Raw genomic sequence first — 16,592 nt, forward strand, 5'->3', positions numbered from 1 at the left:
TGCCTCACCACAATTCATATTCTACACCAGTCTAGCTACTCACTACAGCTGATGAAATGTGGGGGAGGTCAGAGAAGCTTATGCCTTTGATCTTTATTCAAGACCAAAGATCAAATCATTTCTATGATTTTTTGGCTACCAGGTGTTATAAATCAACTTTTTCCTGCCCTCTTTGCTTTTTAAAATTGGGAGCAAAATTCCAGTTCTGACTGTTGATTCCAATGTTACCTGTTTCACCACGAAGTTTGAATGAGTTGGTGGTGTGTTTCTCTTCAATGTAGTAGAATTTTTATCCAACAAAAGCTGATTCTTGGGAGCTAAATAAATGTAAAATGTAAGAAACAAATGGGATAATTGAAGGTCAAGCAAGGGTAGATCAGAAGCTGGTTCAGCCCTGCAACTAGCTGGAATTTAGGATTATGCAATTTGCCTTCTCAGGGTTGTTGCCTAACAAGCCAATTTTCCTAGGCCCTGTTTCAGCTACAATACAGGCCCTGCAGGAACTACTTCGAAAAGAAGGTGGCTATAGTCCAGCTTCTTGACCTAAGAACTGAGAGGAGTTAGCCAGAGGAAAGGCCACACCAATTACTGAAGGTGATACACATTACTTGTTTTGTTATCAAGGCCCAAACAAGACCAACAATATAACGTTTCTACCTTTCTCCTTTCCTTTGAGCTCTTTTTTTTTGTATTGGTTGATGACTGTTCCTTTTTATTATTTTTTGTATGAGTTATTTAGTTTATTTGGGTGCTTTGTTGCAAAACTTTATAAGACAGTACTGAACAAGGAGAGAAAAGGTAAGTCATTGGAGAAGGCCTGTGCCTTTGCTGAAACCGGACATAATAAATAGCAAGCTGTTTAGCTAATGAATGATTGAATGAAAAGCAGAGTATCCAGTAACAATTGAGCTTGATACCTAGCTTTGTGTTCAGTTTTCTAAAGGGAAGAGTATTTTGTATCCAGGTTAAACTGTAGAAAGCTATAATATCACTGCAGTAACCATAACCATTGAACATTCTGAAAAGAGCAATTCAAGTATCCTAAAGTAGCTCTCAAGAAACTCTATGGATAGATTTAATGAGATTACATAATTAACAGATCATATTTTTAAAAGAATTTGGCTTTCAGTTTGTAAGAATACACCACTGTGAATGTGTCATAATGGGCCCTTCCCTACTTCTACTTAACTATGATGCACCAGGAATTTTTGAAAGAGGCCTGTCTCCCTGACATAGATCCATCACAACCTGACACATAAGGTAGCCTTACCTAATTGTGTTAAACTTGGGGTTGTATTTTACTTCTTGTGGCAGTACTGTCAAACAAAAGCCCTAAGATAGGAGGTCCCAAACTTGGCAATTTTAAGAATTGTGGACATTAATTCAATCAGCTCCCCCCACCCTCAGATTTGTACTGCTCCAACCCCCCAAGCTTGGGGGTCATTAGATTCTGCCCCCTGGCCGATGAATGTTAGTGGGTTTGTTGATTAAGTGGATATGTGTGTATTTTCATTGGTTCTTTAGTTTTCAGATGTACAGTAATTTCTAATTTTAATTAATTGGATTTTGATGTACCTATTGTCTTTTTATATGTTGTAACTGTTATTAATCTTCGGAGAGGGGCAGCATAGAAATCTAATAAATTATTATTATTATTATTATTATTATTATTATTATTATTATTAGCCGCCGCCGCTCAGAGTCCATTTCAGAGTGAGTGGCATATAAATGCAATAAATAAATAAATAATAAATAAATAAGCTGCCCCGAGACAGGGGCGGGATATAAATCTAAATAATAAATAAATAATAAATTAGTAAGAATAATCTTTCAGGAGATCAGCACTTCTTTACTGTTCATTAAATTTTTTTTCAGTTTTCAAACCAGGAAAAAACCCCCTGCATTAAAAAAAAATCTACTGCTGATTAAAATGATTCTTAACCAAGAAGAATCTTTTTGCGAGGTTTACAGGGATTGCCGAGAGGGAAATAGGTATTGTTTTAATGAATAGTAGAGACTTTTTGTGTTAAACAATTAAGTGAAGTCTGAAATACTTTTCAATTATTTTCAAAGCATGAAATGTCCTACTAAACATACAATTCTATGAGCACTTATTTTGGAATGGGCACCAACATCAATAGGATTTGTGATGGTGCTGTTGGTATGGAGACCAGATATCTCCTTTGCCCTCACATGCTGTAAGCCGCCCCGAGTCTACGGAGAGGGGCGGCATACAAATCTAATAAATAATAATAATAATAATAATAATAATAATAATAATAATAATAATAATTATTTATGCCAGCCATCACAGCCCCAACAAACACACACAAGAACAGCAACACTTTTACATGCTCTTTCTCCAGTAGGACAGATTTCACAGGGGTGTCAAAATTGATTTCATTGAGGGCCGCATCAGCGTTGTATCTGACCTTATGGGTGGGCATGACCAGTGTGGCTGTGCCAGCTTGACATCACTTGTGTCATGGTAGCTGTGGTGGCCCAAGAGCTCTGCCTATGAAAATATTTTCTCCATTTTCAGCTGCAATGACCTCCTGAAATCCACTGCCAGGAAAAACTAAGATCTGGAGAGGTGTACGTGGCCGTCCCGAGCTCTATTTTTGCTGGCAGAGGAACTATGGGCCACTCCTTCAGTGTCTCTAGGGCAGGCCCATAGGCCAGATCTAAGCCTTGAGTTTGATACCCCTGATCTAGCATCATCACCCTCTGGATTCTATATAGGACAATGATGGTGAATCTATGACATGTGTACCACAGGTGGCATGTAGAGCTATATCTGAGGGCACATGAAGCATTGCCCTATGCCAACTTCAGTGTGCATGTGCACACTCCCAGATGAATTTTAGCCTCCTTTTTGGCCATTTTCATTTTCCCCAGGGTTTCGGAAAACTGGCTGAAGCTTGGAGACGGTGAAAAATGGCCCAACAGGCCAACCAGAAATTCATTTGCGTGCTCATCCCCAGCCTCCTTTTCGCTATCAGAGGTCTTCATGAACCTCTTCAGCTTTGGACAGTTGCAGCCAGGCCTCCCACACCTTGGCCCAGTTCTTCTGTCTTCTGCAGCGGGCGAGGTTTTCCTGAAGGCCTCTGCAGCTGATAGCAAGGAACCAGATGGATCCAGAGCTCTGTTATTGGCTAGAGAGGCCTTCAGGAAAGAGGCCCCTCTGCAGCTGATAACAGAGCTCTGGATCGACTTTCAGGAAAGCCTTGCTGTCTGCAAGGGGCTGAGGTGTACGAGGCCCTGTTGCAAGTATCTGAAGCAGAGGTGGGCAGTAGGCAGGATGGGGTGGAACGCAATTCCACCGGCGGAAATGAAGATGTGTGCGCAGCTCCAGCTGATTGGTGGCTGTCACTTCCTGGATTACTGGTCTCAGCACGGCTCTCCTTTTCCCCCCTGCTGCTGCTGATGCTGTGTCTAGGTCCTTGCTTTTTTCCTCTTTCCTCCTTCCTGGCCTTGGACCAGCTTCCTGTCTCCTGCTTGGCTCTCCTCCAATCTCACGCAACCACCTCTCGCCTGAGGTGCAAGCAGAAGATGTGGGTGGAAGCAGCGCTGGCAGCATTTATGCTTCTGGCAGCACCCGTTCACCTAGCTCAGTGTTTCCCAACCTTGGCCACTTGAAGACATCTGGACTTCAACTCCCAGAATCCCCCAGCCAGCATTTGCTGGCTGGGGAATTCTGGGAGTTGAAGTCCAAATATCTTCAAGTGGCCAAGGTTGGGAAGCACTGACCTAGCTACCCCGCCTGAGGTGGGGGGGCAACCCAGGAAGGAGAGCGCAGGAAGCGCGAAGCAAACTGTCACCCCAGCGAGCGACACTTACAACTGACAAGGTGTAAGTCGAGGACTTAACAGTTCACGAATGATGATGATTGTTCAAGCCACTCCCACCGGGTCACATGACCAGCAAGCCACTCCTACCCAGTCACATGACTATTAAGCCACACCCACAAAATAAGCCACACCCACAGTGTGGCAGTAAAAATTTTGGCTGCCCATTACTGATCTGAAGGTAAGTAGTAGGGCATTTCCATTTCATTTCCCAACTTCCAGATGGCCCATTGGGCCATTTTTTGGCATCTCCAGGCTTCGGGAGGCTTTCCTGAACCATGGGGAGAGTGAAAAACAGCCCTAGAAGTCTGGAGGCTTCAGTGAGGCCTGTGCATATGCATGGGGGAGGGCAGCCCAAGGGGTTGTGCATATGCGTGTGGTGTTTGTGTGCATTGCATTATGGATGTGGGCATGCACAAGCATGCTATTGTGCATGTGCACACCTTTTTGGCACCCAAGCGAAAAAGGTTCGCCATAACTGATATAGGTAAAACAGGACAAGAACAATTAATACCACAAGTCTGACATCAGGATTTAAAATAAAAATTTCCACTTCCCAGGCTATATTCAATTCAATTCAATTTATTAGATTTGTATGCCGCCCCTCTCCGAAGACTCGGGGCGGCTCACAACAGTAATAAAAACGGTATAACAATGGAACAAATCTAATAATAAAATATATAAAAACCTCAACAATTAAAAACCATACAGCACATACACATCAAACATGAAATATAATAAGCCTGAGGGAGATGCCTTAGTTCCCCGATGCCTGGCGATATAGGTGGGTCTTAGGTAACTTGTGAAAGACAAGGAGGGTGGGGGCCATTCTAATCTCCGGGGGAAGTTGATTCCAGAGGGCCGGGGCCGCCACAGAGAAGGCTCTTCCCCTGGGGCCCGCCAAACGACATTGTTTGGTTGACGGGACCCAGAGAAGGCCAACTCTGTGGGACCTTATCGGCCGCTGGGATTCGTGCGGTAGAAGGCGTTTCAGGAGGTATTCTGGTCCAATGCCATGTAGGGCTTTAAAGGACATTATCAACACTTTGAATTGTGACCAGAACCTGATCGGCAGCCAGTGCAGGCCACGGAGTGTTGTAGAAATGTGGGCGAATCGAGGAAGCCCCATGATAGCTCTTGCGGCCGCATTCTGCACGATCTGAAGTTTCCGAACACTTTTCAAAGGTAGCCACATGTAGAGAGCGTTGCAGTAATCGAACCTCGAGGTGATAAGGGCATGAGCGACTGTGAGTAATGACCCCCTGTCTAAATAGGGCCGCAACTGGTGCACCAGGCGAACCTGGGCAAACGCCCTCCTCGCCACAGCCGAGAGATGGTGTTCCAATGTTAGCTGTGGATAATTGAGCCCAAAATTTATGTTGTTAAGTGAGAAATTTGTTTGGGGGAAAGTAAGTTTTGTTCCATTTTATGACTTTTCTCACATTTGTTAAGTGAATCACTGCAGTTCTTAAATTAGTAACTATTGAATCTAGTTTCCTAATTGACTTTGCTTGTCAGGTGGTTGGCAAAAGGGGATCACACGACTCCATGACATTGCAACTGCCATAAATGTGAGGCAATTTATCTGAATGGAAATTATAGGACCATGGAGATGGTACAATGGTCCTGAGTGTGAAAAAATGGTCATGAACCACTTTTCCCCATGCCATTGTAGCTTTGAACATCACTAAATGAACTGTTTGTAGGTGGAGGATTACCTGCAGTTTCTCAAGTGGAATCTGGGAGTGGCTTATTGTTGTTGTTATTATTATTTTATTCACAAAAAACAGTAATACACAGCAAACAAGATTGATATGCTGGATTTCGTATCACAACATTACAAGCTGAAACACTTTCCAAGTGGTTAGGACTGTGATGTATTTTCGTATGATGTGCGCAGATCCAAGTACAGTGGCCTTTTGCAACTGACAGATCGTGACTTTCTCAAGTGGGACAAAATTATAAAGTAAACCTTTGGCTTGTAACTGTCCTAAGAGTAAACAGAGCCCCTCTGCTGAAATGATCTTGGCTTTGGGTTCATTTGACCCCCATGGATCAGAGCTATTCCCCAGAGAGTGGACTTCAACTCCCAAAATTCCTCAGAATTGGAATGGCCATTGGTCTGAAATAATAATAACAATAACAACAAAAACAATAATACAACGACTCTGACATAAACCAGTATAGGTGGTCCAGGTGGTAATCAGCACACTGGGTGCTGTACCAAAAGACCTCAGCCAGCATTTGCACTGCCCCCCCAATCACCTTCTGTAAAAGTTTAAAGACCTATCTGTGCCACCAGGCTTGAGGCCATTAGATCCTACTTCCCTGGCCGAGGAGTGTACTTTGTCTTGCTGTGTGAATGGGAATGAATGATTTTAAATGTTATTGGAGTTTTTAAAGTTTTTTAGTTATATTAATTAGATTTTTTAGATATGTATATTGTTTATTGTTTTGATATGTTGTGAGCCACCCCGAGTCCCCAGAGAGGGGCGGCATACAAATCCAATCAAGCAATCAAGCAATCAATCAATCAGTCAGTCAGTAAATAAATAAATAAATAAATAAATAAAATTGAAAACAATAAACATTGACAAAATCATGATCTGTCAGTTGCAAAAGGCCACCGTACTTGGATCTGCGCACATCATACGAAAATACATCACAGTCCTAACCACTTGGAAAGTGTTTCGACTTGAAATATTGTGATACGAAATCCAGCATATCAATCTTGTTTGCTGTGTATTACTGTTTTTTGTGAATAAAATAATAACAATAACAACAACAATAAGCCACTTCCAGATTCCTTTGAGTTTATTTATTTATTTAATAGATTTGTATGCCGCCCCTCTCCAAAGACTCGGGCGGCTAACAACAATAAAGAAAACAATGTAACAAATCTAATATTAAAAAGCAATCTAAAAAACCCCAATTTAAGAGACCAATCATACAAACAAGCATACTAGTCTTAAAGCTGCCAAGATTGGAGACTTCTGCTCTAGAGAGAATGTGATTGTCCGGAGATGGATGGATAGATGGACAGACGGGTGGACAGACAGACAGAATTCATTCATTCATTCATTCATTCATTCATTCATTCATTCATTCATTCATTCAGTTTTGTATGCCGCCCACTCCCGAGGGACTTAGGGCGGCTGAGATCAACTGCCCCTCGTTTCAAATCTGGGCAGCGTCTTTTCCCTTTCTCCTTCGCTCACCTTTTCCTCCACCTGCTGTCAATCAGAATTCATCAAGGCAGCCCATCCTCCCTCCCCTCCCCTCTTCGCCCGTCGCGACGGTCCTCCTCAGCGGCCGCTGCGTTCGCGGTTTCCTTGACACAGCCCCTTCCGAGCGGAGCAGTCGAGGAGGAGGAGGAAGAAGAAGTCGAGGTTCTCATCTCTGTCCTCGGAGTTCTGCCGCTCCGACGCCGAGGCTTGAGCGACGCTCCCGGGGGCGTGGGGCGAACGGGGGTGGGGTGGTTGGGGGGTGGCGGTGGGAAGCGTTTGCCTCCGCAGGGGCTTTCGTTGAACGATGTCCGAGTCGAAGGAAGAGCGCGCGTTCGGCTACATAGTGGAGCTGTTAGCCACAGGCAAGGTAAAGCGAATTCCCTGTCGCCTCCCCGCCTAAACAAAACAAAACTCCCTCGCGTTTCTCCGCCGGTAATTCGGCGTCCAATACGAAGTACGCCCTCCGCGTGCCGCGCTCCGCAGGTGCAAAGTAACTTCGGCTCCGACTTGTGGGAAGAACCGACCAGCCAGCAGCGAGAAAGAAGTTGGCTAGCCTTAAGGCGGAGGGGGAAGCAGGCAAGCTGCCGTGAGGGGAACTGCTTAAACCAAACTGGACGGGCGGCTTTGTCAGCCCTCTGGGATAAAGTGTAAGCCCGCTACTCCGGGAGTCTAGGCTAACTTAAAGCACGCCGGGTTCTTTTTTCTTTTCTTTTTTTAATTTAACAGACCCAACGGCCGAGCTGGATTTCAAAGCCTCCAGCGATTCTACGTTTAGGAGTAGCTCCCTGGCTGTCCACGACTGTGGTTAAGCCACCAGCAAGTAGCCAGTCGCGCTTTAGCCTGAGGGTTTTGTGAACTCAGGCCGTGTACATGGAGTCCTCCACTTACGACCGCAACAGAGCCCCTAATTTTATGTTGCTGGGTGAAACGTTTGTTGAGTGAGTTTGGTCCCATTTTGTGGCTTTTCTTGCCACTGTTGTTAAGGGAATTACTGGCTGTTACACGGGTAACACTGCTGTTAACTGAATTTGGTTTTCCAATTGACTTTGCTTGTCATGAAGTCATAAGAGGTGAGCGCAGGAGCTGGGACGCAGCAACCGTCATAAATATGAGTCACTTACCGATCATTTTTGATGATGTGACCATGAGGATGCTGCAATGGTCATAAGTCTGAAAATAGAATCAGCAGAATATAATTCTTTATTGGCCAAGTGTGATTGGACACACAAGGGATTTGTCATTAGTGCGTATGCTCTCAGTATACATAAAAGAAAAGATACATTTGTCAAGAATCATGAGATACAACACAATGATTGATAAAATGGTCATAAGTCATTTTTTTCAGTGCTCGGTAACATGGAACAGTCACTAAATGAACTGTTGTAAGTCAAGGACTACTTGCAGTTCATGGTTCACTGAATGCGGCGTATAAAGCCTGAAATCTGGGTTAAACCATGGTTCAGATAACTGGTAAGTATAATATGCGAAGAGAGCTACTAGGTATTTGAAAAACATGTCTCTTTGCTTATATTCGCTTCCTTCCCATTGGCAATTATGCAAGTTGTTAAACCAAGCTGTTAAATGAATCACAATTGGCTGGGTTTACAAGTTACAATAAACTAAAAATCAAGTGAAATCATTTTATGCAGTGCAGAGTTTGGTAAGGAGGTGGTGAACTCAGTAGGATAGCAATTCCTGTCCCAACTCAACAAGTACTAGAGACAAAAGATGTTGAGGTTGTATAATTAATGAAGGATATTAATTAGTTTCTCATTAATATACACTGTAATTGATAATTTCATGGTCTGGGAATTATAATAAAAAGTAGAATGAAAATAAGTGTATAGTTTGTTCTCCATGGGGATGTTCTGAATTATAGCAATTCCACAGGATGGCTGTTGAAACTTACTGCAAAGCTACAGCTGAAAGTGTAAAGTGGATAATTACAGTAGCTGCATCATTTCCATCCCAGGCTTTTACAGCTGAGCTGTTTTCTACACCTGAAGCATCTCTATTGATTGCAACCAGGTTTCTTTAATCTTTGTTTTTAATCTTTTTTTCCCCCTATGCCACTTGGAGAAATTGTTGAAAGCAAAGATTTTAAAATTGTGTAAATTAGATTTAGGGGTACAACACATTGAATAGTAGTAAAACTTATTTCTGAGTGACCATGTGTCTTACGCTGTCTGATTTAAGAAGTAAGAAGATCTTTGGGATAAATGTATCATGCACAGAGAGGCAAGATCTACACTGGAATTGTCTTCCAAATGTGTTGTGCAGCAATTCACATTCTACCTGTTAAGTATAATCTGTCATTGTAACCCAACACAATAAATTTGAAAAAGGAAATGATAGATCCCTTGGACTGAATCTTGCCTGCATAACTTATGTTAACACCTTCTGGTATTTCTCATGGAAAACTATGGTAGGATCTCTTTAGTGACAAGTATCACCCGTGATTGCTTCTGAAATGGCTGGGGGTGTGCTAGAACATAATATAAATCAATAAGAGGGATCTTGAATGTGGGCATTTTAACAGCCATGTCAAAATCTTTTCTTTCCTGTTAGTAGTAGGAAAGTACAAATTGTTTTGTGATCATTGCTGATCCTGTTATGACTCAATGATGAGACCAGTGAGTAGTGTTGCCCTTGCTGTTTTAAAATGGGATAAGTTAAGGAAAATAGATTCCCCCTGCCTTTGTTCCTTTTTATTGTAACCTGCGAGTAGGAAAATTACTCTCCTTAATGTCAGATGCAATGATACATTTGTTAAGTTGCTCAACCTACAACTCATGTTACATGCCAAAACTATCAATCGGGCTATTTCTGAATGAGTATGATGTTCTTCTCAAACATTGCCAAACTCATGTCCAAAGATAAAATGTTAAGTAGCAGACAAAGGTGAAGAAGTAAGTCCATCAGTTCTGCAAATAAATAGCATTCTGCTGTAAGTGGCTATTTATTATTATTATTATTATTATTATTATTATTATTATTATTATTATTATTAATTGGATTTGTATGCCGCCCCTCTCCGTAGACTCGGGGCGGCTAACAACAGTAATACAAAATAGCATGTAAATCCAATACTAAAACAGCTAAAAAAACCTTATTTGTAAAACCAAACATACATACAAACAAACAAACATACCAGCATAAATTGTAAGGGCCTAGGGGGAAAGAATATCTCAGTTCCCCCATGTCTGACGACAGAGGTGGGTTTTAAGGAGCTTACAAAAGGCGAGGAGGGTGGGGGCAATTCTAATCTCTGGGGGGGAGTTGGTTCCAGAGGGCCGGGTTCGCCACAGAGAAGGCTCTTCCCCTGGGTCCTGCCAAACGACATTGTTTTGTTGATGGGACCCGGAGAAGGCCCACTCTAACCGGCCGCTGGGATTCGTGTGGCAGAAGGTGGTCTCATAGATACCCTGGTCCGGTGCCATGAAGGGCTTTATAGGTAATGACCAACACTTTGAATTGTGACCGGAAATTGATCGGCAACCAATGCAGACTGCAGAGTGTTGGTGTTACATGGGCATTTTTGGGAAAGCCCATGATTGCTCTCGCAGCTGCATTCTGCACGATCTGAAGTTTCCGGACACTTTTCAAAGGTAGCCCCATGTAGAGCATCGAGAAACAGGCTGGGGAATAAAGTAAAATGGTTCTGCCTGGTCCCAATTAAAAATTAAGTACAAAATCATTGCCAACAGAATTAGCGCAAATATTGTAGTGCATCTTTTGGGTGATAGAACCTGGTTCTGTTGCCATATTTAAATCATCATTTGTGCAACATGTTGAGGTAAGCATTGGTCTTTTTAAAAAAAACCAGAAGTCTAGTGTTCCTTCAAAAGAACACTAAAGTCATATTTTAAAAATGGGGTTAGTAAAACCATGTAAAAATGGTTTGGAAAGTGAGTAGATGCCTTTGAAGAAACCAGCTGCCAAATCTATCCTGCAGCCTAATGCAAAATGGCCAGCAGTCAGAGAGCAGGGAATATAACCACAGTAGTCTGAAATGTTAGGAATTGGGCACATTCCAAACTTTAACCATATCAACATGTTTATTTGTGTCTATAATTAGTGGTTGTTTCAGCTCCCATGCACTACGCCTCACAGTGACTTTAAAGATGCAGATTAAAAACAGCTCAGAACCAGACCTTTACTTAGGCCAGTGATGGCGAACCTATGGCACGGGTGTCACAGGTGGTACGTGGAGACATATCTGCTGGCACGTGAACCGTTGCCCTAGCTCAGCTCCAACATGCATGTGTGTGCCAGCCAGCTGATTTTTGGATCACACAGAGGCTCTGGGAGGGTGTTTTTGGATTCCAGAGAGCCTGGGGGGATGAGGGAGGGCATTTTTGCCCTCCTCCAGCTCCAGGGAAGCCTTTTGAGCCTTGGGAGGGAGAAACAAGAGCCTACTGAGCCCACCAGAAGTTGGGATACAGGCCGTTTCCAGCCTCCGGGAGGGAGGAAAGCTGTTTTTCTTCTTATTATTATTATTATTTATTAGATTTGTATGCTGCCCCTCTCCATAGACTCGGGGTGGCTCACAACCATAACAAAGACAATGTAAGACAAATCTAATAATTTAAAAAACACTAAAACCCCCATTATTAAAAGCAAGCATACACACAAACATACCATGTATAAACTGTACAGGCCCAGGGGAGATGTCTCAGTTCCCCCATGCCTGACGGCAGAGATGGGTCTTAAGAACTTTACGAAAGGCAAGGAGGGTGGGGGCAGTTCTGATCTCCGGGGGGAGCTGGTTCCAGAGGGTCGGGGCCACCACAGAGAAGGCTCTTTTCCTGGGTCCCGCCAAACGACATTGTTTAGTTTTGCCCTTCTCAGGCAATGAATTATGGGTGTGGACACTCACACATGCACGATAGCATGCACGCACGGTCTTTCGGAACCCAAGATAAAAAAGGTTCGCCATCACTGACTTAGGCGCCAAACTGGCTTCTTCACCTATAGGGAATATCCAAACTGAGAAATCCTGCTCTTAGGACTGAATTTTAAGTCATTTAACTACTTATCCCTAGTTGATGCATGTTTTGTTTATAAGCAGAAACAATTTAGCTTTTTAAAAGTAATGGGTGCAATGCTAAATAATGCACTTATGTCCTGGATAGTTTTAATACTTTTAGTAAAGCAGAATCTTCTTTCTTTTTATCTAGTATTCAGCACAGCTCAATGTCACTTTTAGGGTCATTGGGCAAGCAATAGTTATAAAAACATTTTGGCTCTCCATCTAATCTTGTACACCTGATCTTCATTTAGTTATCCAGAGTCATCCTGTCTATCTAGAGAAATGGGAAGAAGCTGAACTAATTAAAATGAACTGATACAATGCTTAGGTCATTAATACTTTAGGTTGAACATATGTAGTATGTTTGCTGTCTTCTGAGTTTAATTTACATTGTAATGTAAATGTTGAAGAAGACTACAATTTGGCATGACAAGGGATTGGAAATGTGGCTAAAGCTTATACTTGACCTAAGAAATTTGGTAAGCAGCTGTATAGCTTCAATTGCAGCTGTAAAATATGAGTTCCTTGTTTGACTATCACAGCTGATTATCCCATGATTTATCCAAATTTCCTGACCGGCTTGTACATTTTCCCATTACCTTGATCAGTTCTGTTAAAGCCCCCCTAGCTCACTTCTGGAAAAGGAAATGAGTTGGATGATTCCATGAATTGCCCCTGAGGGTTTTCTCCTGTTCAGGAAAGCCAAAGGACTTTTTGCTTTTTCATAGTCAGCAGCAATGAAATATGATAGAAATGTAGATTGATATTAGCAGAAAGATAAAACAGTATAGATTGGAACCTATTTGGAGATCAGTTACAGGGAGGTGATGATGGGCAGGAAATACTAATCTATGTCAAGGTTGTGCCTGTACAGAAATCTCCAGTGGACCATTGTAGCATAGGGAAAACCTCACAGCATTCTTATTTGTATATAAAGTATTTGGAGTATTCAGCAGCTTGCTCTAATCAGTTTTTATGGAACTTTTTAGTGGTTTGGAATTGTGCCAATTACATATGATAGCAATCCAATAGCTGTAAGTATGGCTTATCCAGTCATAATAGATTATTTTTCAGAGAGTCTTTCTCTGTTATTATTTTTTTAGCTAATAAAAGTTGAGATAATTTTTCACTAAGTTGATAAAAGGTGGTACTAAATACCCTAATTAGGTGCTACTCATTTCTTTTTCAATTCTGGTCCAGGTTGGATAATTTCCAACCAGTTTCAGATATTCTACTCCTGGGCAAAGTTCTGAATTCTAGGAGATGAATGGATGACATCAACCATCTAGATCAGGGGTGTCAAACTTGCGATGTGAGTTTGACAACCCTGATTTAGATTCATTTTTCAGCCCTGGTTATGTATGCTGATTTTGATATAATAATAATAATAATAATAATAATAATAATAATAATAATAATAATTATTATTATTTATTGGATTTGTATGCCGCCCCTCTCTGTAGACTCGAGGCAGCTAACAACAATGATAAAAACAGCATGTGACAATCCAATAATAAAACAACTAAAAACCCTTATTATAAAACCAAACATACACACAGACATACCATGCATAACTTGTAATGGCCTAGGGGGAAGGAATATCTCAACTCCCCCATGCCTGGCGGTATAAATGAGTCTTGAGTAGTTTATGAAAGACAGGGAGGGTGGGGCCAATTCTAATCTTCGGGGGGAGTTGGTTCCAGAGGGCCATGGCTGCCACAGAGAAGACTCTTCCCTTGGGGCCCGCCAAACGACATTGTTTAGTTGACGGGACCCGGAGAAGGCCAACTCTGTGGTAGCAGGCGGTTCCGGAAGTATTCTGGTCCAATGCCATGTAGGGCTTTAAAGGTCATAACCAAAACTTTGAATTGTGACCGGAAACTGATCGGCAGCCAATGCAAGCCACGGAGTGTTGAAGAAACATGGGCGAATCATGGAAACCCCATGATGGCTTTCGCAGCTGCGTTCTGCATGATCTGAAGTTTCCGAACACTTTTCAAAAGTAGCCCCATGTAGAGAGCATTGCAGTCATCGAACCTCGAGGTGATGAGGGCATGAGTAACTGTGAGCAGTGACTCCCTGTCCAAATAGGGCCGCAACTGGTGCATCAGGCAAACCTGGGCAAATGCCCTCCTCGCCACAGCTGAAAGATGATGTTCCAATGTCAGCTATGGATCGAGGAGGACGCCCAAGTTGCGAACCGTCTCTGAGGGGGTCAGTAGTTTACCCTCCAGGGTAATGGATGGACAGATGGAATTGTCCTTGGGAGGCAAGACCCACAGCCACTCCGTCTTGTCTGGGTTGAGTTTGAGTTTGTTGACACCCATCCAGGCCCCAACATCCTCCAGGCACCGGCACATCACTTCCACTGCTTCATTGACTGGACATGGGGCCTAGGCAAATATAGTATGTCTCCTGGGTCCTATAATATAAGCCCAATGTATAATACAAGAGAGAATTTTTAAGGCTGGGACTCTTTCAAAAGAGCTCAAAGAGTGAACCCTGGGAAATATGTCAAACACAAACAAGTGAAAGGTAGCACTGTTGATTAGAGCAGGGATTCCCAACCCCAGGTCCATGGACCGGCATTAGTCGGCAGCATATGAGAAACCAGCCATGTAAAAATGTAAAGTCCCATCCATGGGATGCAGGCAGCACATGAAATCATGGCCCCTGCGGTCCGTGGAAAAACTTCTCCACGGAATCGATCCCTGGTATCCAAAAGATTGAGGACCACTGGATTAGAGTATCAGAATAGAGGGCAATATATGGACTTCCAGAAGAGGTCGTGACAGGTGTCAGCCTTGATAGCTTCAAGGCAGGATTAGACAGATTCATGGATGCCAAGTGTATCAGTGGTTATTGAAACGGATGTCCATGTGCCACCTCTATGTTGGTTGAGGCAGGCAGGATTTCTTTGAGTACCATTTGTTGGTGGTCAAGGGAAAGGGAGGATTTTGCCTTCTCTTTCTGCTCAAGATCCCATTCTACAATTGGTGGGCCACTGTGTGATACAGAATACTGGACTTGATGGGCTTTGGCCTGATTCAGCATGGCTCTTCTTATGTTCTTATGAGTTGGTGTAACATGTTTCTGCAGAAGGCAATTACAAATAAAACAATTTGATTAAGATAGAAGAAAAATGTGAGAATGACAATTGATAAAATGAAAGAGAAACTGCAATAATAATAATAATAATAATAATAATAATAATAATAAGATTCTCTAATTTATGAGCCAATGTGGCATGGAAATATACTGAGCAGTGACTTACAGAAGGACTGAGTAACAGAAGGACTGGATATTCAAACTCAAGAAAGAGAATTCCTCCAAAGTGACAGAAGGGGAGGGAATTCCTACCTATACCAGCCTCATGAACAGGCGGCTGTAACGGGAAGGGATCAACAATAAGGTTTATTTATTTGTTTTCTCAGGCATGTATTAGATAACAGATATAAAAACATAATTATGAATACATGAAATGGATAAAAGAGAACATTAGGACAGGGATGGTAGGCACGTTGGTGCGCTTATGTACGCCACTTAAAGACCTCTTAGGAATGGGGTGAGGTCAACAGTAAACAGTCTAATGTTAAAGTTGTAGGGGCTTGGGAAAGAAACCAGAGAGTCAGGTGGTGCATTCCAGGCATTGGCCATTCTGTTGCTGAAGTCATATTTTCTGCAATCGAGTTTGGAGTGGTTTACCTGCAGTTTGTATTTATTGTGTGCTCATGTATTGTTGTGATTGAAGCTGAAGTATTCATATTTACATATGTAAATATCTAAATGAAAGGGAGAATAAAGAAGTATTATGGCGGGAGGAGACAGGGTTAGAGAAAATAATAAGAGAAAAAAGTGAGGGGATAAAGGCGCAAGCAACTAATATATACAAACTGCTAGTGCAGTCAGATGGGGACACGATTGATGGATTGACTAAATGGTGGCAAAATGAGATATTAGTAGAGGTACAAGAAATGGAAAATATAGTAGAAGATATAAGGAAAATTAAAAATACAAGAATTAGGGAAATGAGAAGGAAAATATTACATAAGTGGTATTTTACTCCCGTTCAATTTGCACATTTTCAGCAGAATGTTAGGGGGAATTGTTGGCATGGTTGTCAAGATAAAGGAGTGTTTATGCATATGTTTTGGGAATGCCCGATAGTGCAGGAATTTTGGCAAAAAGTGAAAGAGGATATCAATGGAATGTTAAATATACAATGGACAATCACTAAGGAAATGGCAGTACTAGTAAAAAGCAATGCGATGGGAGAATTTAGAGAAATAAAAAAAGCAGCAATAGAAAGTGCTCAGGCAGTAATAGTTTTGGGTTGGAAGGATGCGACAAAATGGACAATGCAAAATTGGTATAGGTACATGGTGGATCATATTCAATTTGAAATTATGGAAAAAAGGATAAATTTGGATAATGAAACTGATTTGGGACAGCTGATGGGACGGTGGGACAAGGTAAGACGATATA

General features: G+C 42.2%; 1 protein-coding gene across 4 annotated transcripts in view; it reads left to right on the top strand.

Moving 5' to 3' along the window:
• The first annotated feature begins 457 nt into the window (after positions 1–457).
• Positions 458–16,592, top strand: part of TRIM36 (tripartite motif containing 36) — a 57,211-nt gene continuing 41,076 nt past the window's right edge. Inside the window, exon 1 of one of the 4 annotated variants that reach the window (XM_070742913.1) lies at positions 458–594. Coding sequence is in view for 1 of the 4 variants with exons in the window: in XM_070742910.1 (XP_070599011.1) it covers positions 7,380–7,442 (63 nt within the window). In the remaining 3 variants the exon portion in view is untranslated. Of the gene's footprint in view, positions 595–779; positions 799–7,140; positions 7,443–7,596; positions 7,723–16,592 lie in introns of those variants that run through there. The other 3 variants (XM_070742914.1, XM_070742910.1, XM_070742912.1) reach the window with 3 other exon arrangements.

Source organism: Erythrolamprus reginae, chromosome 2 (assembly GCF_031021105.1).
Source record: "Erythrolamprus reginae isolate rEryReg1 chromosome 2, rEryReg1.hap1, whole genome shotgun sequence".
Lineage (NCBI taxonomy): Eukaryota > Metazoa > Chordata > Lepidosauria > Squamata > Dipsadidae > Erythrolamprus > Erythrolamprus reginae.